This window comes from Mus pahari, chromosome 6 (assembly GCF_900095145.1).
Source record: "Mus pahari chromosome 6, PAHARI_EIJ_v1.1, whole genome shotgun sequence".
Classification (NCBI taxonomy): Eukaryota; Metazoa; Chordata; class Mammalia; order Rodentia; family Muridae; genus Mus; species Mus pahari.
In genome coordinates, this window is record NC_034595.1 from 51325426 (window position 1) to 51346925 (window position 21500).

Sequence of the window (21500 nt, forward strand, 5' to 3'; positions counted from 1 at the left end):
AAGAAGAAGAAGAAGAAGAAGAAGAAGAAGAAGAAGAAGAAGAAGAAGAAGAAGAAGAAGAAGAAGAAGAAGAAGAAGAAGAAGAAGAAGAAGAAGATGATGATGATTTAGGTGATTATATGAACATAAAATGACCATTTTAGCCATTTGATGTACATAGTTTAGTGGCATTAAATGCGTTTCACTGTCTTGTACAATCATTGTCACCCTCCATACCTACATTTTTCATTGGCTAAAACTAAGTTCAATATTCATTAAAAACTGCCAGCCCTTACACCTACATCCCCTGGTGACCAGCCCCTCCCACATCCTTTAGTGACAAGTCCTCTCTCCCCTGCTACATTTCCTGGTGACCAGTCCCCACTACTACATCTCATCCTCAAGTAACCAGTTACCCCTCCTATATCCCCTGGAGATCAGCATCCCCCCCCCCATACATCTCGTTGTGATCAGCACCCCACTACATCACTACATGATCAGTCCCCCCACTACACCCCCATATGACCAGTCCCTCACTATATCCTCATCAGTCTCCCCATCTCCCAGAGACTAGTCTCTCATCTCTAATACCCTAATACCCACATCCTCTGGGACCAGTCCCCATCATTATATCCCCTGGTGACCAGTAGTCTGCCTTAAAACAGATTTATTTTTATTTATGCATATATTTATGTCTGTGTATTTGCTTTATTTGGGGTGTGAGAGTTCCTGCAGGGGCTAGAAGAGAGCATTGCATCTCTTAGACCTCTAGTGGTTTTGAGTGGGTACTGGGAACCACATTTCAGTCCTCTGTAGAAGCAGCAAGCACCCTTAACTGCTGAGCAATCTCTCAAGCCCTAGTCTGCTTATTGATATGATAAATACCAGTGTACCTCAAATAAGACCCTACTTCAGTCCTACCATACTTGTCCTGTGACTGTCTGACTTCTTTCAGCTAATACTTTCTCTTCATGGTTCATTCTTGTTGGATCACATTCTGGAGTCCCATTTCCTTCTAAGACCCCATAACACCACACTATAGGAATATACACATCTCCTTTTCCACCCATCAGCCTATGTTTAGGTTGCATTTACCCTTTGTCTATCATAGCCACCTCAGTGAACACCAATGTGTCTGTCTAAGGCTTTGTTTTAGTTCTTCTAGAATATTTCCCCAAATTAATGAGAGGAAGAGAATTGTTGACTCATACAGAAATTCCGGGTTTCAGGTTTTACTGGATCTACTTCTCTACTGTTTGTTGTGGTGCCTCCACCATTTTGTAATCACTAGCACTGTTCAAGGTGACACTTTCTACAGCCCTACCAAAGTGTGTTTCTGAGTTTTAAAAAATTATTTTCTTGCCGGGCCTGGTGGCGCAGGCCTTTAATCCCAGCACTCGGGAGGCAGAGGCAGGCGGATTTCTGAGTTCGAGGCCAGCCTGGTCTACCAAGTGAGTTCCAGGACAGCCAGGGCTATACAGAGAAACCCTGTCTCGAAAAACCAAAAAAAAAAATTATTTTCTTAAGATAGTATTGTATAGTTATAAAAGTATTTTCTTTGGTTTGCAAACTTGGCTGAGCTTCATGTTAGTTATTTGAATTAGAGTCAAATGCTTGATCTTTCCAAGTCTCAGAGATTCTTTTTTTATGTCTGTTTTGTGTAAAAGTATGAGCAGCAAAGAGGATACTGAATATATAATTAGAAAAATGAAATGAAAATTGCCATAAGATACTTTATTTAGTGTCTCAAAACAGTAGACTCTCGGTGACTGTTTTCAGATTCTGGGCATCACTGACTGGTCCATTGCTTTGGATCCTCTTGATTGCTGGGTTGTCTTCATCAGGTCCAGTTAAAATGTATGGGGCCAATGAGATGGCTCAATGGGTAAAGGTGCTTGTCTCTTAATGATGCAAGTCTGATGTCCAGAGTTCAATTCCCAGAACCCACAGGAAAATCAAAGATGAGACCTGACTCTGCAGAGCTGTCCTTTGACCTCTCTGGGCACGGGATGTCAAAACCTTCACAGAATGCATCATACATATTCATACAAGTGACAATAGTAATAATAGTAATAATAACATCTTAAAAGCCTACTTTGGTGTAACTTCTATAATGGATAATGATTATCTTCAGTTCATCAGTGTTGACTTTTGTCTTTTCTGTGTCACAAAATAAATAACAGCTCCTCACACATGCCATCTGTCTGATGTCAAGCCTCAGTCATTCCTTAGTCTTCTGTTGCTTTGGTCAATATGTGGTTTTACTCAACTTTTTTTTGACAAGATTTTTTTTGTGTGTGTGTGTGTCCCAGGGTGGCCTGGAACTCTCTATGTAACTGAGGATGACTTGTCCTCATGTTCCTCCTACTTCTCCCCAAATACTAGGAATACAGGCATGGACCATTGTACCTAGCATATTCTATTCAAGGGATCAAACATCTGGGTTTTATGGATGCTATGCAAACACTGTTGCCAGCTGAGTGATTAATACATCTACCCAGTGCTTCCTGAAATAACAGGATCTAGACTTCTTCTTGGGTCTGCCATTCTGGACTGTAGCTGGCCATGAGATTGAATAACCAGATACCCTAATGTCTCTATTCTTTTTGACATTCTTCCATATCAGAGCCATCAACATGAAAGAATAAATGTGTGTATGCTAGTGAGACCTTTTTTAAAAACAGATTTAAGTTCCATCATGCTCCTGCTTCTTGTTCTCTTCCAACCTCTCTCTTTCCTCAGGGCTGAGATTCTTCACGGCGCTCACGCCAGTCTTTGTTGAACTTGGAGCATTTTGTTTGCTATCTTTTGCCATCTCCATAAGTGGGGCCAAGTCTACCTGCTCCTGTGGACCTTCCTCATGGCTACTGGTGCCAAGTGGACACAAGGACTGTTCTTTTGAAATAAAATTTCAAAAGTCTTGGCACAGAACAGCCACAGGACCGTAGAAGGCATTGTCTGTAGGCTGAGCCTTTACCACTGTTGAACAAATACCTGGAGACTTGCCTAGGGAGAGAAGGGTGGGTGGGAGGCCATTTTGGCCACAACTTTAAAGAGCACTTTGATCTTGAGTCTTCAGACATGAACGTCCAGGGAAGGTCTGATTCTACTCCACCTGGTCCTGTAATTCATTGACTCTCCAAAGCCAAGTCAAATCGCCAGTTTCTACATTTGCCCTCAGGAGGGTAAATCTAGCTCCTTGGAAATACCAAAGTTGCTCCTAAAAGCTCCCAAGATGTGGGCTTGCTTTTAGCTACATGCCTAGCTCACCTAAACATTCTTTCTTTATGAGCTCTTTGACATCCGTGATTTTACTGTGATTTTAGTTATGTCCAATTTTACTGTGAACCTTTTTACCCTTAAAAACAAAAATCTCCAGGCTTTTTTTTTTTTCCTGTAGAGGAAAGTTGTAATTTTGTCAAAGATGAAGTGTTCCAGCGGCTCCTTTGTCCTTCTCCTCAGCTGAGTATTTGAAAATATCCTCCCAAGAACATCACGTGTTGACATAGAAAAAGGAAAAAGCCAGATTCTCTTCCTGTCTTTAAAAGTAGAAGAGAAATGAAGGCAAAGCTTGCTTTTTTTGGCATTTCCATGGAGCTCCCAGAATCCTTTTATACAAAGCACTGTTAGATTTGAGAGACAGGTGAAAAGTATACACAAAATATAAGCCCCTTCCCCCCATAAAGGACTGCTAGAGTTCCTTACAACTGACATGGATGACCTTTGTGGCATAGGCCTTTGTAACTTCTACTTTAACCACCAAGAATATTACTTATCTAGAGTTCACAGCCAACTGAGATATTGGGCATGCAGAATGCTGATGTTCAGGCCTCATTTGGCCAAGTCAAGGCAAAGTGCTAACTAACTTACCTATTTTCCATGTGTGTGTACATGGAACGAAGCCCTTGGGTTGAGTACCCTGACTCAGACATCATAACAATCCCCCCCCCCCCAAATCATGGAAGTTATACTACAAGACTTCTACCCAATGAGATAAAGTGAGTTGAATGATGTCAGCCTTATGACATAATGTTTACATAATGCCATGGGGTTGCTTGAACACACGTTCTAAACTATGGCAACAATCGGTCTGATATTCAAGGTGGCTACTGTGACCAAATAACTGGCCATCTCTAGGTGGCACAGGTATTCTGAACAACCAAGTTGCAAGGAGCGCGGTGGTGTGAAATCTCTTCACACTGCTAAGTATGATGTGCTGTTAAAAACATATAAGTGTTCACTATAAGAGTTTTTTATTTAGTGTTTTCGGATCGTGGCTGATGGTAAAGAATGGAAACCTCAGACGGCGATGCTCCTGTATCTGGGGCTGAGGGAACCAGGCAATTCCTGGACAAAGCAGTACCCATGCTCTTCTTCACCAGGGCCTTCCCAGGCTCTGCTACATCTCTGGTTTGCCTGCAGGAACACACAGCTTTTGATCTGGCTTTGGGGAAACTGGAAAACATCGGGGCTGAATAACTCGAGTTTCTTTTGGTTGAAAGGTATTGTGTAGGAGTGTGTTTACCACAAAGAAGGTTGCTATTAAGTTTTAGAGGTGTCTGAGAAGCCATTTCGACACCTCAACATGGTTGTTAGGAAAGCTGACGACTCCACCACCTCTGCCTTTTTTCCTCTTGAACTGCACTGTTCCCACTCACATCTTGCTCCGCAGTGTGGAAAACATAAAATGACAATAGGAAGTGAGAAGAAGGGGCAGTGTCTGCTGTCTGTGACCAAGTTTCCTGGTTTATGCTTTGCCATCATAACTTTCAGACAGGATACTTTTGATAAAATGGTATTGTGTTTGTTGCTTGTTTTGCAAACTTAAAAGAAAGAAAAGGCATACATTGTTTATAATACATACACAAAATATTGAGAGTGAAGCAAACATTAACATAGTGGGTTGGTTATAACATGTATCTCTCTGTTAGGGCATTTATGTTGAAAGAGAGGAGCCATACCAGCAATCCCTAATAGAAGGCTTTACGTTGGGAGGATGTCACCAGGAACCTCACAGGGCAGGGAAAGATCCATGAGTTTGGGTCTTGGTGACATTTATCAGAGTATTCTGGTTTTCGCATCACTAGTGTAGATATTACAGATTTTCTTTACAAGCTGCAGTAGGTAAAGGAAATGCATTCTTGTGAATGCGCTACTAATTTATTTGCTGACATCATCGCCTTCTCTTCTCCTCCCTCATCCTCCTGCACATTGTACATGCCTGCTCCTTTCATCTGTGAGCCATTCGGGTGGGGCCTGTACTTCTCATTTATACCATCTCAAGTTTACCAAACATTACATCGGAAGATTAGAACTCAGAAACCAAGTGAACATCCAGTAGTTACCCCAATCCTACCCTGTGCCAACCTTTGTCAGCCACTTTTGTTTCCTCCCTCATGCTCTGGTGAGGTGCTCTCTAGGTTCCCACAACACACTGGCACAGAGACATGAGACGTCCTTTTAGAGTCTCCCCATTTTGCACATCTAAAGTCTATAGCATTTTATAAACGTTTAAAAAGCATACAATGGAAGGTAAATCTCCTTCCTGCACGTGGCCTATGAACTCTCCCTCTTCTCATATGTAGACATTGTTCCTAATTTTTGGATGTCTCCCTTTATAGCTATTTCATGAGGATGTAGATTTATATGTGTAAGAATGCAAATACATGTGTGCGTACAGAACTCAAAAATATAACCATACACAGTTTGGCTTTATAACTATTTTTTTTCCTAGACACACTTGTTTTTAACCTAAGGCTATAATTTTGTGATTATTTCAAACCAACACATACAGACCTGTCCCCTGTCCTGTGGAGACATTTAGATAGCTCTAATTTATTGAACAGGTCTTGCTTACTGTTGGAGAAACAAGTGGTTTCCACTCTTCTTCTCATCCAGGTAGCATCCTGAAGTCCTGCAGAAGTGTCACTTTGTCTATTAGAGTGCACCTGCAGAGCTGCACACCCGGAAGAAATGCTGTTCTCCCCACAGCACCATTGCCTTTTAAGTTAATTTCCACAGAAATATTCCTAATTGCAGCTAATTTATATTCCTACCATGCAGCAATGCTTATTTCTTCAGAAGCTTTCTCAGGTCAGCATGTCATCAAACTATTTTTATATTTCCAATCTGCCTTGGAAAATACAGCATCCTACTGACGTTTGAAAGATTAAAATGAAATATCTTGTGGATGTTTGTGTACCTATGTGTACACATATGTACTTATGCCTGCAGATGCCAAATGAGGGCACCTGATCGCCAGGAGCTAGAGATACAGCGGTTGTGAGCTGAAGATGTAGGTGCTGGGAACTGGACCACTGAGTCATCTCTCTAGCCACTCATATGGAAGTTCTAATATTTTAATTATTTTTTTTTACCAATGAATGCAGTATGTTTGTGTATGTCTAAGAACCTTGCATCTCATCCCCACTGGCCACTTACCTGTTGCTCCCTCTGATTTCTTCCTAAGTCATTGCCCCTTCTTCCCGATAGTCTCCCAGATCATTCCCTTTGCCCACTTGCCTGCTGTGCCCTCTGACACTTTCCAGTGTGTGGCTATGTAGAAACCCCTGTGCTCTATACCCTTGCAGCTAGCCCTTTGCCTTTTGAGTGGCAAGAATGCTTTTCTCCCTGTTTACCATGCGTCAGATTTGAGTTTTGTGTTGTCTTGCAGTACCTCTTTGATGTACTCTGCCTATCACCTTTCCTTCTCTGGTGTTTGGATACAGTGTCAAACTTAACTTCTCCCACATGCTGAATGTACATCTGCTTGATAGCATCAGGGCAGGCAAGGTGAAGGGAGATTATAGGTCTGGTGTGGAAAGGTCTGTACAGATGGGGTACGAATGGGGGAACTCTGGCTGGGGAGTGAGGGACAAACAGACACTCCTAGGGGGTTCTAGCACCCACAGGAAATACCTCTAACACCAAGATCCTCTCTTGCGGAAAATAGGTAAGTGTGCTTGAGAAAGGGAGGCCATACTCTGTCAGCATAGGAACTGTTGAAATCACTCTCTTATCTGCAGAAGATCAAGTTGCCCGCCTTGTAGGTGACACCCATGAGCAAACAGGATTCTTCATCCATCACACACACAGTAGCTTTGCCCGTTCCCACTCATTGCCATTGACTAACAAGGCCCCTGAAATGCTGCTTGTGACAGCTCTGAAACAGGAAGAGCCATCCCTTTTCACAATTGAGTGACTCCTTGGCACATCTGAAGCATGGTCTTATGTCTTTGTTAAAAGTTCCCAAGCCTGCAGCTCTAGACCTACTATACTCAGAGGTCATGGGTACAATTTTTGCTTTTTGTTGGATCCAAAAACAACCTTAGCAGATTGATGACCAAATAGACATTAAGATCTAATGTTGATTATGTGGAAAATCATACTTCATCTCCTGAGGGTATGATATGAATCTTATAGGGAAATAGTCATGTCCCCAAGTTTGACTAGACTTAGCTGTGGGTTGAGTTCTGTATTGGTCCATCACCATTTGAAAGCAGTTCCTGCCTTTGCCTTTCTTAAATATGACCACAGAAGCTCTTCACACATGGTCCTCCAAGACTGGGGTGATTCTCTGTTCTCAGGTGTTCTCCATAGCACTTCACACCACTGTCAGAGATACTTCTCCACAGCTTTTACTTTAGAACCTTGAACTTGCCTCACAATGTACACGAACACCTCAAGTCTGGTCTCTTTTGTTCGTTTGTCTTTAAGGGGAAAGATTAAGACGGAGTTTTAGAACGATAAGAACCACGCTATAAATGCTGCCCTTTTCAGTGTAACTCACCTATTTTCAGGATTTCTAACTTTAGACTACTTTCTAAGCTTATTGAGCTTCGGGTTTTTAATCTTATTGTTAAGTGGTCATTGCTCATAATTTGTTAACCAAATCATCCCAAAGTTAGTGATGTCAAATAAGCATTTATTCGGCTCATGATTCCATGGTTGGGTGGTCTCTTACCTTCCCTGAGCCAGTCTGAACTCTGTAAACCCTGAATTTACATAAGTCACAGGCAATCTAGATTTGATGGTGCAGAAGTAGACTCCATCACCTCATCAAAGATGACTCAAAAAGATGTGGGTCCGGGGAGGAATAAACTACAGGAGTCCTGTATTTAGATAAGTTCTCTCCTCTCTCAGGAGAGCCAGCCCACAGAATAGGTGTTAATTCAACACTTCACAAGACCCAAGACACTAGTTATAGTTTGCATCTGAAATGTCTTGTGCCAGCTCACATTTTAAGCTATTCTTCCACAGCTTATAGACCAATGTTTGAGAATTCTTTAGTAGGAGGGTTTGACGGGCAGAAATGGGTCACTGGGGACAGGTCTTTGAAGGTAATAACCATCCTAGGTTCCACTTCTGTGGCTCCATGACAAAGGTCCTTCTCAAGTTCCTGTAGCCGTTAATGAAGCAACCTGCCCCAGCATGACTTCTTCACCATGCTGGAATCAAATCCCTCTGAAACCACTATCCAAAATGTATAAACAACACAATTGTATCCTGGCTCGACATGAAGAAACCCAGACTCGGGCACGGGCCTTACCTAAGGTCAACATTACAGTCAACCACACTACCTCAAAGAAATAAATTCTGTGCTGGTCTATAATAGCTCCCAAAGGCTGTCCAGGCATGTGTGGCTTTTAGAACACATTTGCTAGCTAATGACTGAGTTCTGAGTTAACATATTCTGAGAATAACATAAAACTTCATCCCCAGCCTCATGATGCACATACTTGGTGACAAACAGAATACTCAAAACCCTTCTGGTCACTTACAAAGTGCCAAGTGCCTTAAGGGAACAGGAGGCATAATACTGTGGGATTCAAAAGAGACTCTGGGAGGGATCCTGGCTTCAGTTTGGACTTTGTTTAATGTTTCTCTGAATTTAATTTTCATTATTGATCTCCCCAATAAAGACACAGTACAGGAAACCAATCCAGACAGATAAGACACTTAAACTGAAACAATCTGAGGCAAATTAAGTATTTTTAAATTACCAGCTCTCCTGATGCTGCATGCCCAGCCTGCTGTGACTGGAAGAAAACCATTTACAACCTATAGAATGACAGCAACCCTCTTAAATTTACCTCTCAGATTAAAATAATTTGTACTAATCCCGGGAACCCTCAATCCCATTAATTTAAATGTGATTTTCACAGGCAGCCAGAAGATACAAATTACACATTCAATATATGTGTAAAAATTCCCCACAACCACCTTTTATTCTTCACCTGTTGGAAAGTTTCAAGAATTGAATCGACAGTATGGAGCTTAGGGGGAAACCACACACACACACACACACACACACACACACACACACACACACACATACACACACACACTCAATTTCAAAAGTGACACAGGCACTCACTGCCAGTGTTCTCGGCAGCCAGACTGAGGCAGAGCTGGGAACGGAAAGTCATGGGTACGTTCTGCTGACAGCTGATGACATGTCAAGGGACCTTAGGCAAGCTTTCTGCCTGAGTCTGGGTTTCCTCAAATCTAATCAGACTGCGATAATCTTGGGCCTTGGGCCTTCCCATATGGAGTCATGAGTTAATAATGCCTGTTCTGTGTACTGACTTTCCTGAAAGGAAAGTACGATCTAAATACAAGGTACTTGTCTTACTAGAGGTGCTTGGAATCTTAATAGCTGTCTCAATTGCGTCCAAAGTGGGCTTCTCTTTGGAAGTGCTTTAAAAGTGGCTGGGGATGGAGGCTGAAAAGGGGGTTTGTTTCTCTCTATCTGTGCCTCAAGTAGATTATGGCTTGATTTTTAGGGTGTGCCCAATTTGCCCATCTAACAAAGGGCTTCACAAAACCCCCCATCATTGAGAACCTGGAAGATGGTTAAGACAGTTCTGCCGCACTCCTTTCACACCAGCCTAAAATCCACGTGTCAAAACTAATGGCCAAGCAATTAGGGGTTGGGAGGTAGGGCTGCAATTTGAAAATAGCATTTGGCTTTGAAAGACTGCCTAGAAACACCAGGTTGTTTCTTGGTTACTAACCACGAAGCTATCTCAGCATTGAAGGTACAGCACAAAGGGTCTGGAATTCCCTTTCCCTCAGATTTTTAAATCACTTCAAAGTTCTAGATTCATTTGTTCATTTTGTTATCGTTTATTCACTTATGAGGTATATCAGTACTTGAGTTTGTCACCCGAGTGGTTTGAAAATGACCAGTGTTGGGCTATGAAATATGTCAAACTCACCCCCATGAGATTCAAAGATTGAGAAAGCCCAGTCCAAGAATCTCTGTTGGCTGACACACTCCGCAGCTGGGCTTGGGAGTTGTACACCCTTTGGCTGTGTCTGTAGTTAGTAAAAGTCTTTATCTACAGCCATCAGAGCCCCTTTGCTGAAGGCTGACACCTCTGACTCATCTCCAGATAGTCTCGAGAACAGTCTGTGATCATTACAATTAGGTCCATTTAAGAAGGGAGGTGCTGGAGATGTGAAGCAACTCTCCCCAGGTCATAGGCCAGGTTGTGGCAGAGCCAGAATTTGAAATCGTCCAACTCAGAAACCTGTCCCTCGCTTCCCGCTGCACTAGCACACATTGGCATTGCCTAGAGCTGCCTGAAGTCAGAGAGGGCACAGAGGGTGCCTAAGTCCTGCTTTCTGCTCTCTGCTCCCAAGACATCTGCTGTCTAATTGGAATGAAAGGCAGAGGCCACTCATTAATGGCAAGAGAAATGTAAAGGTGACTGCGTGTGTAACGTAGAAAGGTTAGGCACTTCCAGTATGGGTTTTGTCTTATTAGTAGTAAACTGAGCCTTACTGAATTGCCATTTTACTTGCTTTTTTTATTTCTATTCAATTGTGAAACTCTGTTGTGAGTTAAGCTGCTTAGAACAGAACTATGCTGTTTAAGGCTCCAACGTGAGAAAGATTTTACTGATGTCACCATTACATTGATTCACAGAGGTGTATCTAGTTATACTCTTTGGGGCTAGGGAAATGGCTCAGTGGATCAAGTGCTTACCACCAAAGTGTGAGGACTGGAGACTGGATCCCTAGGACTCCTAAAATACTACACAGGTATGATGTCCCCCTTGTAGTCCCAGCTCTCAAGAGGAAACTTGAGACTCTCTGGGCAAGCTGACTAGTTACATGAGCTGACTGCATTAGGTAAGAGACCCTGCTTCAGTAATGAACACAGACAATTATTTAGAAGGCCACCAATGTCAAACTCTGACATCCACACCCATGTGCATACATTGATACACACGTGTACCCCCTATACTTGTACCCCACACATACAAGCCCACACATATACATCCATGCACACTGCACATGTTTATAATTTTAGCATATGTCATCTCAGTACTTGGGAGGCTGGGGTAGGAAGATGGTGACTTCAGGATCATCCTGTGCTACCTGCAATGAATGACCCGTCTCCAAGAACAGCAACAACAAAACATTCTGGTGGTTGTGGCTCAGTGGCAGGATGCTAGCCCACCAGCTCAAATCCTTACCCTAAGACCTCAGCAGAGGCCATCAAACTTTTCATAGAACTGTGCGGAATGCACAATGACTTTTCTGTCTCTTCATGACCAAATATAAATAAGACGGTAAAAGGAAATGAAAGCTGAGAACCCGCTGCACGAGTGTTAATGTGTTAGGTCAACCTTCCAACCCTAGCAGGTGCTAATGTTGCTAGGGAGATAAAAAGCACAAATGACCCCATGCTGGTTGAAAATCTACCAGGGCTAGATAACCCAGGCAAGACTCCCTGTTGACAACAGAAGGCTCTCTGAAGTGTCCAAGTTGTGCAGTTAAAGACAGGTCTATGTTCAGGACAGATATTCCACTGGAGAATGTCCTTCCTCTAGCAACAAGAGGGAGGGTAACAGCTTCGCCAAGTCTTTGCAATTGTTTACTCATAGACAACCTCCAGAGAGGTCGTCTAAAGATCGAGGACGGACCTTTCTAATCACTGAACTAGCCAGAACTCACAGGAGGCTTAGCTGCAGCATTTTGAGTTCAGACCGGCTCCTCTGACTTTCTTCTCACCCTTCCCCCGTCCCAGCCCCCAACAGCATTATTTCATACTCTTTCAATTCTTTATGTTTCTGTGTCCATTGCAGACCCTGAGCTTTGTGAAGCAAGCACTGCCTTGAGCTTGTGCACGACTGCTGGGCTCATCTGGGACAGAGCTCAGTAAATATTTGTTGAGTGGGTAGATGGATGGATAAGCATTGGATAAATGAACAAGAGAACTTAGAGGAATTAAATTCTAGAAAGAAAGTCTTTTCATTCCTTCTGATCATTCATTCTCCAAAATTGCTGCTTTATCAACTGGGCTTTAGGGAACACTTGGTACAATTTACCTTCATCTCTTAACCAAGGCTTCCTTTATTTAGAAAAACTCAATAATAAATTCTCAAGTGCTGTTGGAACAGCAGGACTAAGGGCTGCTTTCTTGAGTCCCTTACTTTTTTCTTTTTAATGACCTTACTACATAATAGACTTTGACTATAAAATATAAAATGAGACTGTATGTAGGCTGAGCAAGGCTTAAAATGGGGTGAGTAGCACCGAGGATAATACACAGAGGGATGGGGAGAAAGGACTTGTAAGCAGGAGACTCCTTCTAGGGGAAGAAGATGGAATGGAAAGTCACATGAAGACAGAAATCCTGAGTGAATTGTGTTGATGTCCTTAGACCTGCAGGTGTCTGCAGCAATCAGGAGGAAAGGAAATGGAACCTTCGGAGGGAGGGAGATAAGACCTGTTCCCAGCAAGCATTTCCCAGCGTGCTTTTTTTTTTTCTCTCACTCTCTCTTTGCCAGCTTGCCATGACGCCGGAAGCAAGTTAATCAGAGTGTAATGTACTGTTAGATATAATGTCCACTTGCCTTCATTTCCCCTTAAAGCAGTGGCTCTCAGCCCTCCTGATGCTGTGACCTTTTAATACAGTTCCTCATGTTGTGGTGGTTCCCAACCATAAAATTATTTAATTGCTACCTCATAACTATAATTTTGCTACTGTTACGAAACATAATGTAAATATCTGATATGCAGGGTATCTGATATGTGGCCCCTGTGAAAGGGTCATTTGACCCCTAAAGGGGTTGTGACCCACAAGTTGAAAACTACTACCTTAAAGAATCTATGCTGGTTTTATCTCAGGGTGAAGAAGCAGACCAGGGCCATGGACAGAGTGTGTGGTGTGTGTCTGCAGTCCTAGGTGTTGTAGAACTGTGGAAATGTTCAAGTCTGCCAAGTAGCCCATGTGTTTCTGCAGTGTTTGATGAATGGACAGGCTGGAAGTAACCTTTGCAAGGTTTCTGTAGGCAGACATTAGTCCCTGGTAAAATGACAAGGACATATACCATCTCTAGTCGTTGGGTTTATGCTCAGCAGTAAATAAGGAAATAAAGAAAGTGCTTGTTTCTGGAAAGGTGAAGCCATAGATATGGTGGGTCTCATACCTATTAGTACAAGGCAGCCTGGGCCACTGGGATGTTTGTGGGTAGAGCCAGGCACTATGTGCCAATGTCCGGTCTTCCTCTTATTAAAGTTCAGCTTGCCTTCCAATTAAAACCTGGTTTCCGTGGCTACTTAAAATACACTATCTTGAAAAGAGTGCAGTACAGATGTCAAGCTTAATAGGCAAAAAAGAATCATAAGAGATTCATGATGCTTGCAAGGGATGGAAGGTGGATGACATTATATGTGCTTTATTGGATGACCCTGGCCTCCTCAGATTCACAAATGTTCTGTGATTTTGTCTATGTGTTGTTTGTGTATAGCCCAAGGAGGTGTTATAACAACCCTATTTAAATTGTGTTAGCAAAATGTTGCCAACAACAAAACCATCCTGTGTGTGGCATTGCCTATTCCTGAAAAGTTCTTAAGTCTTCATAGTACGTTATGTCCTACAGATGGTTGATTTGCATATTTGCCTTAAATTACAGTGTCTTTGAAAATTACTGGTTAAGTGTAGTCACCACAAATGACTCTGCTCTTATTTGCTTTGACTTCAGAGCCAGTGTCAAGAACTGAATTTTTCTGTTCACAGAATCATAAATTCAGTGAACAAAAGTACCAATCAGGACAATGTTGTCTATGTTTTACCTCTGATACAACTTTTGAATGAATTAGTTCAAGGCCTGTCTTCTTGTCAAGACTATTTGTTAAAATGTGGTTGTCTCTGTTAGTATAGTTTTCTGTAAACATGGCTCTTTCCATTTTAACCCTCAGGGTAGAATTTTAAAGTATAAGTCTGGCCTACAGCTTGCCGAGCTTAGAGAGCTTCTGAGATGTGGGCCTCTGCTGGCCATTGGAGCTGCCTCCCTTATACACAGCCATAGTACTGGGACAGTCCCTCTCTTAAGGGAAACCCATAGAATATAATACTTCTGCCCACCTGGAAGTGACCTTATTAAATATTGCCCCGTTTCTGTCCCCCTCCCCATATTTCTCATTCCAGAAACAGAGTTGTCAGTCAGTGCTGAGCTGGTGCCTACCTCGTCCTGGAACACTTCAAGTGAAATCGACAAAGGTATGCCAAACAGAAAACATGGGCCAGGGGAGGAAGGAAAATAAAAAAGTTCATCTGTAGCCTGGCCTGATCTTCCTGGAGGTGAACTGCTGTCTAGATCATTAGGATGAGGCAGGGCCTGAGATAATCCCCAGCTTGCTTTGTGATGATTTAACATTTAATTATTTGGAATAATTTCTGAAGATTTTTTTCTTTTCTTTTTCCCTTCCTCATTTAAAATGTTCCACATGGTGAAAATGCTTCAAGATGTGAAGCTGGACTATTTCTGACCTTCCCGCCTGTACATTCTAGTAGGTCTTATTTGGAGGATTTGATTCCGCCTAAGCCAGGACTGATCAGAGCCATGGGTTGGATGACCTTTTTGGACAACCATTTGATGGGCTTGTGGGGTTCGGGACCCAGCATTCAGAACGCTTGTAATTGCCTCTGCGTGCAGACAGCAGCTTCCTATGTACACGTGGAGAATAGATTCCCACCATGGAGTTGCTGCATTAATTAAGGCTTGCCATATGCTAAGCATTGTCTAATCTGAGATCCTATGGCCTAGGCACAAGGAAGCCCAGGCCCTCTGGCTCCTCCTGCCTCTCCAGCCTTATTTCTTTTTAGTCCCCTTTGTCTTGCCTCTGTATCTCTGACTGGATTTCTGTATCTTCTAGTGTTTCCTAGTCTTCTATTTGTCTTGACCCTATTCTCTCTGTTTGTTTTATGCTTTGTTTTGTTTTTCCTTTGCCAGTACCCACCCTTTCCCTTCTTTGAGGAACAAATTCTTTCTATTTCAAGACTGAGCACAAGCTCTGTGTGATCCACGGGCTTCTTCAGTCCCTTGCAGGAAGTACCCTTTCTCTCCTTGGAACTTTCACTGCTTCATTCATTCATTCATTCATTCATTCATTCATTCATATATCCAGTGATCCATTGTTTAAATTTGTTTTAGTTTAGGTTTTTTCAGAATGTGGGGAAATTATTATCATTATTTATTATTATTATTATTATTATTATTATTATTGATTTATTCTCTCATGTTACATCCTGACTGCAGTTTCCCTTCTCTCCTCTCCTCCCAGTCTTTCTCCTCACCCTCCTCCCTCCCCATTCACTCCTCCTCTATTTCCTTTTAGAAAAAAACAGACTTCCCAGGCATATCAAGCAAACGTGACATATCAAGTTGCAGTAAGACTAGGCACCTCCCCTCGTATTAAGGCTGGATGAAGAGTTTCAGTAGGAGGAAAGGGGTCCCTAAAGCAAGCAAAAGTATCAGACAGGAGTCCCACAAAAATCACTAAGCTACACACTTATAACATATATACTGTGGGCCTAGACTGGACCTATGCAGGCTCCCTGATTGCCCAGTCTCAGTGAGCTCCTATGAGTCCTGGTTAGTTCATTCTGTGGGTTTCCTTGTGGAAGATGGCAAAGTAACACTATTTGCAGGTATTACAATTATATATATATATATATATATATATATATATATATATATATATGCCACCCCCAAAATTACACCAGGGAACTCCCACAGCTGACAAATACCTTCAGCGACATGACTGGATATAAAATTAACTAAAAAAAAAAATCTATCTATCTATCTATCTATCTATCTATCTATCTATCTATCTATCTATCTATCTGACAAACAGGCTGAGAAAGAAATCAGGAAAACAACACCCTTCACATCAGTCACAAATAATATATCTTGGGGTAACTCTAACCAAGCAAGTAAAAGACCTGTATGATAAATCTTTGAAGAAAGAAATTGAAGAAGATATCAGAAGCTGGAAAGATCTCATGGACTGTTAGAATAGTAAAACATAAAAACAACAACAAAAAAACAAACAAACAAAAAAAAAACAGAACAGCTAAAACAATCCTGCATAAAGTTCTTATTAATTCCTTCTTTGGCTATTATTTGTAGAAGTAGGATTCATAGATAAAACAGAAATGGGTTTCTTTATGTCTGTTCTTCTCTTAGCTAACATGGTACTTTAAACACCTATCTTCCCATAAGGTTGGGGGAGATTTATAAATAAATGTCTACAAATCTACCTTGTTCTTTGGTGGTAGCACCAGTGGGGGTGAAACCACAGACCTCTGTTCATGATAAATAAACATGAGTAAAATGATGAATCCCAATGTGCTATGACTATTTTGATACTTCAAGTGGACAAATACTCATACCCTACAACTTACTGAGTTTATCCTTTAGCTCAGATGTGGTCCTGGGTTCAGGAATTGCAATAGTAAAAGGAGTTTTCATTGTTGCCCTTTCTTATCACCATGATAAAACACCCGAAAGGAAGTAGCAGGGGAGTGAGGGCTTTGTCTGGGCTCACAGTTTGTATGGGCACAGTCCATCATGGCAGAGAAGGCAGTGTTCGTCGTGGCTCACAGCTGTGGCAGTGGGATTGTAAGATGCTTTGGCAGACCTGGGACAGAGAAATCAGGTTGGAACGAGGACCTAGCAATAACCCACAAGGCCACTCCTCAGAGACCCATGATATTTAACTACATCTGGCCTCCCTAAGGTTTCACAACCTTCCCAACCAATGCTACGTGCTAGGAAGCAAGTTTTCAACTGCTAACAGCTCAAAAGTCACCGCCCAAGTTTTCTTTTGTGTTCAGGGATCTCTTTCTGTTGCTATAATCCTCACTGGAAATCTGTTTTCTGTCTAGGACAGATTGCTTCATAGAAGAACACAGTAGATGTTCACAATTTTAATGGGCACTTTGTTAGCCATTTCAGAATACCGGGGGGGGGGGGGNGGGGGGGATTCTCATACTTTTTCTAGCATCATCAAAGTGAATCTGGATTTTAAAAATGAGATTATCTGTTATTCCTCTCTATATTAGGTACCAACACAAGGCCCAGGAGGCAGTAGATTTCTAATGCATATTTTGGGAATGTTTTTAATGGGGAAAATGAAATAGAGAACACCAGACATTTGCTTAGTGCCTGTTCTGTGGCAATGCTGTGGTAAATCCTTTCAAGATGTGACCTTACTAGCAAGCTCCTTATGGAACCAATGGAGTCAACCCATAGCTACCTACTGCATGGAAGTGATCAGCCTCCCACCCGCTCTACCAAGAAGCCTGCATGGGCAAGAAAGGCCACAAGGCTGCTGCTCAAGAACTCATGCTACCCAGCTTACAATCTCCTCACCAGCCCTGTTTGTTGTGGTAATCCTTGAGAAGTGCATAGTATAGTGGTAAGCCTTTGGTAGTGTGTAGGGTAGTTACCCAAACTCTTTAATTTGTTCAGGAGAGCCCTCCAGAAATTATGGAAGCTTTCTAGCAATTCTTGATGCCATGTTTTGCTACATGGTTCGTGGGGAATAATCTTTAATTCTCTTTTAGAATTAGAAAGGAAGCTGCTTAAACTCATTTATTTATTAATTGCTTAAATCTTTATTGGTTTATTTTCTAGGACATATTTGAAAAATTAGAATCCATAGCTAAGTCACTCATCCAAGTTTCTTGGATTTCTCATTCTTGGATTTCTCAGGCTTCCTCACTGCCTGTAGGTTTCATGGGAGGAGTCAAGCCCGCTTCTTTCAGAGGTCGTGAGGGAATCTCCTGGTAGATGCACTTTGGCTGCATCTGGAAAGCTGTTGGCCTGGATTGCACTTATGGGGATTGTAGACAGATATGGTCTTATAATAAAATTTCCTGAGATTTGTTTAATGAACAAAGGTTTACTCAGTGAATACAACAAGTAGGATCTGTGCTGTTGACTGAATAGGCAGTAATGAAGAAGACAAAACCAGCTTTGCCTTTCTTTGGATAGTGCTAATGGCTGGAGTGTGAAGTATCCCATGAGCGCCTGTGCTCCCAGCTGAGGGCACAGTTTTTGAAGATTGTGGAACCTTTAAAGGGTGGGGTCGGACTGGAGGAAGTGGATGGCTGGCAGCCTCTTTGTTTCCTGATTGATGTGGTGTCATGAGCACCTGCCACACAGTCCTGCCTCCTGTTGTTCCTTCTCCTCCCTCGATCCTTCCTCTCTAAGTTGCTTCACTCTGATGTGGTAGAGATGAGGGAAGCAACGAACACAGGCACTCTTTGGTGTGGCAGGAGAGGCTTTGAACAATCGCTTTCACCCTCATAGATTTGCTCCAAAATATCCCGATCTAACAGAGAAGTGCATTACAATGTACTAGTATCAAATCACAAGATTTTTCTTTTCTGGAAAACATATGATTCTTTCACGCTCCTTGCGAGGCTCAAGAAAAAGCCACCAGAAGTAGGACCAGCTGTGTATTCTCTCTGCCCTATCCTGGGAGTCTGAATGCTTAAAACTATACCTCAGCCCTCAGGAGCTTGTGGAAGTTTGTCCACCATGAAACAAATCTCTGAGACTAGGGACACACAAAATAAGAAGGCAGCTATGCTCGCCCAGCTGTGAGTTCTGCAACCCATTACAGACATCATCAACAGGCAGCTCTTGGTGGGAGGATTTCTTCAGACAAGGTTGAAAAATCTGGCATTCCCGCGCCAGGCCACATTTCCTGGAGGGCTGTGAGAAACTCCCTAATTACCCTTAGTTCTGGGCAGTGTTGTTTCAGAAGAGCTCTTGCCAAGACCTTGTGCTTAAATATCACTTTGCCTGGTTGTATTGCATACGAGGCTCATGTGCTTGCGCTCGGAGAAACTACCCATACATGGTCTTTGCTGTCTAAGCGTAGTAGACAGTCCCCACCCCTTACATGTCTCAGAGGCTCTTGGCTCTGCTTCCAGTTGTCACAAGGAAGGCTGTGACACAATTACTTCTCATCGTTTTCTGCAAATGAGTCCATTTTATGGGCCCTAAGTTACACCTGACCATCTCAGGACTCTGGAATATGCTAGTATAGAGTTCAAACTGACTTGTAAAGACGTCTGGTCTGTGACCTTGGCTTATCTCCTGGACTCAGAGGGAAGGGTTCTTCTGAAGTGTCTTTCCCAGGATGTTAACCTCAACATTGTGCCTGAAACTTATATCTGCTCACTCACTCCATAGTTAGATGCACTGAGTCTGTGCCAGGTACAACAGTTGGTGAAAATGAAAATACCGGCTCTCTGGGGGCAGTTAGCAAGTCCCAAGCGCCATAGCTAACGCTTACTGAATAGCTACTGATTACCATCAAAACCATCAAAACCCCAGGTAGACACTGCTGTCCATTTGATAGACAGGAACACTAGTCAGAGCAAAGTAACTCAGCTAATAAAATGCAGAACCAGAATTTTATGCTTCAGGACCCACTGTAAGCTATTTCTGTGATGTTCTGATTCATTAGATTTATTAAAGTAGTTGATTCTGAGATTTAGCATATTTAGAACTTTGTACCTTATATTAGTTTGGTCCTAAGAAATCTGATTTTTTTTTTAAAGCAGGGAAAGGATGTTATACAGAGCCCTGGAAAACAAAACAATAGCTTATTGTTTTGCAAGTGTAGTAAGCTACCTCTTACAAGTTTAAACAGTTCAGATCTTGTTTTAAAGAATGTATGGACAAAATTTGCATCTTCTCATTTCTCCAAGCTTCTTAGAAGTCAGCATTCCTGTCTTTCCCCATTATGTCATCTCACATGTTTATGCTGTTTTCTTGAGTGCCCCTTGCTCTCCCCAACTAACAGCCCCGGAGGTAGGCTCAGCCCATTACCCTCACTGAACTCTTTTCCAGCGGTAGTAAGCACTGGATAAGACAATTAATAATATGCATTTCTCCCTTAGATACTAATAGTCTAATGAGAGAAAGAACCCAAATGAAGTAGGCACCTGATTGTAGGGCAGCAGGCGTGGGGGAATAGAGGGAGTGTGAGAGAACTCACATCCCGCCAGAGTTCTGGTGCTCTGGGCGGGTGGATGCAGAGGACTGCCATATACTTCCCACACAGCCCCGGTGGATGTCTGGCTGTGGGAAGCCACGGACCCCAGCCTGCGGGGGGTGGACAAGGGGCAGTCCGAGGTCTCCAGGCCTCACGGAGGTCAGAGATAACAGGTTCTCAGTCTCGGGCATCCCAGATGCAGCTGGACACCATGGAAGAGCTGAGAACAAAGTGGGGGTCCTGGGTGTGGCTCAGTCATCCCCGGGACTAAAGAGAGGAGAGGGCAGGGAGAGAGGGGGCTCTGGGTGGTCCTCACGTGGGTGAGAGTCTTTGGTCCAGTTTGTGGCTAGAAATCAGGAAGGCCTTCTGGCAGGAGGTTAGGCACAGCTCTTCAGGAGAAAGCCTATCTTATCGTTCAAGCATGACACATTGATGAGCAGAGACAGTCTATGCTTTTAGAGTTTTATTGTAGAAAGACAGAGAGAAAGAGAGAAGGTAAAGAAAGAGAGAGGCTGGCCATGGCCACGTGGAGAGAAGGGGGAAGAGAGGGGGAAAAGTAGAGCTAGAGATGAGAGTAAGAAAGGCGAGAGCTTAAGTGAGAGAGGAGGGACCAAGCGCCCCCGTTTCTAGTGGGCTGGACTACCTTGTTGTTGCCACATAGCTGTGAGGAGGAACATACCTGGCTATGTCAGGTAACTGTGGGGGTGGAGCCTAGCTAGAATGTTAGGAGCTTGGGGCTTTGTCTGCATGACTGATAGTCACAGAATTATGGAGTTGGGGACTCTGTAGTGTTAGGCACCTGTCCCTGAGAACATGACTCACTGTTCTGTCCCTTGTAGAGTTTTCTACTGGTCTCTGGAGTAAGTCACGTTCAACCAAAACAGGCTGCCTTTCACACATGATAGATAAATGGGCAATGCACTCCTCACAGCTCAATGAGGATGGCAGCTCTGAGTATTATAGGATGGAGGAGAAATAGCAAACAAAGGAACCCATCTGTCCATGCCCTGCATCTTTTCCCTGCACAAATGAACATCAGTATGACATATCTGTTTTCTCACATGATACCTTCCGAATTTCTTTCAAACAGTGTTTCCTTCTTCAGAGTTAAATCTTTCTTTCTTTCTTTCTTTCTTTCTTTCTTTCTTTCTTTCTTTCTTTCTTTCTTTCTTTCTTTCTTTCTTTCTTCCTTCCTCCCTCCCTCC

General features: G+C 42.7%; 1 protein-coding gene across 1 annotated transcript in view; it reads left to right on the plus strand.

Annotated features, from left to right (window-relative positions):
- Nucleotides 1-21500, plus strand: part of Ror1 (receptor tyrosine kinase like orphan receptor 1) — a 346999-nt gene that overhangs the window by 191234 nt on the left and 134265 nt on the right. The window contains exon 2 of the mRNA XM_021200163.2: nt 14426-14497. Within this exon, the coding sequence (XP_021055822.1) occupies nt 14426-14497 (72 nt within the window). The remainder of the gene's footprint in view (nt 1-14425; nt 14498-21500) is intronic.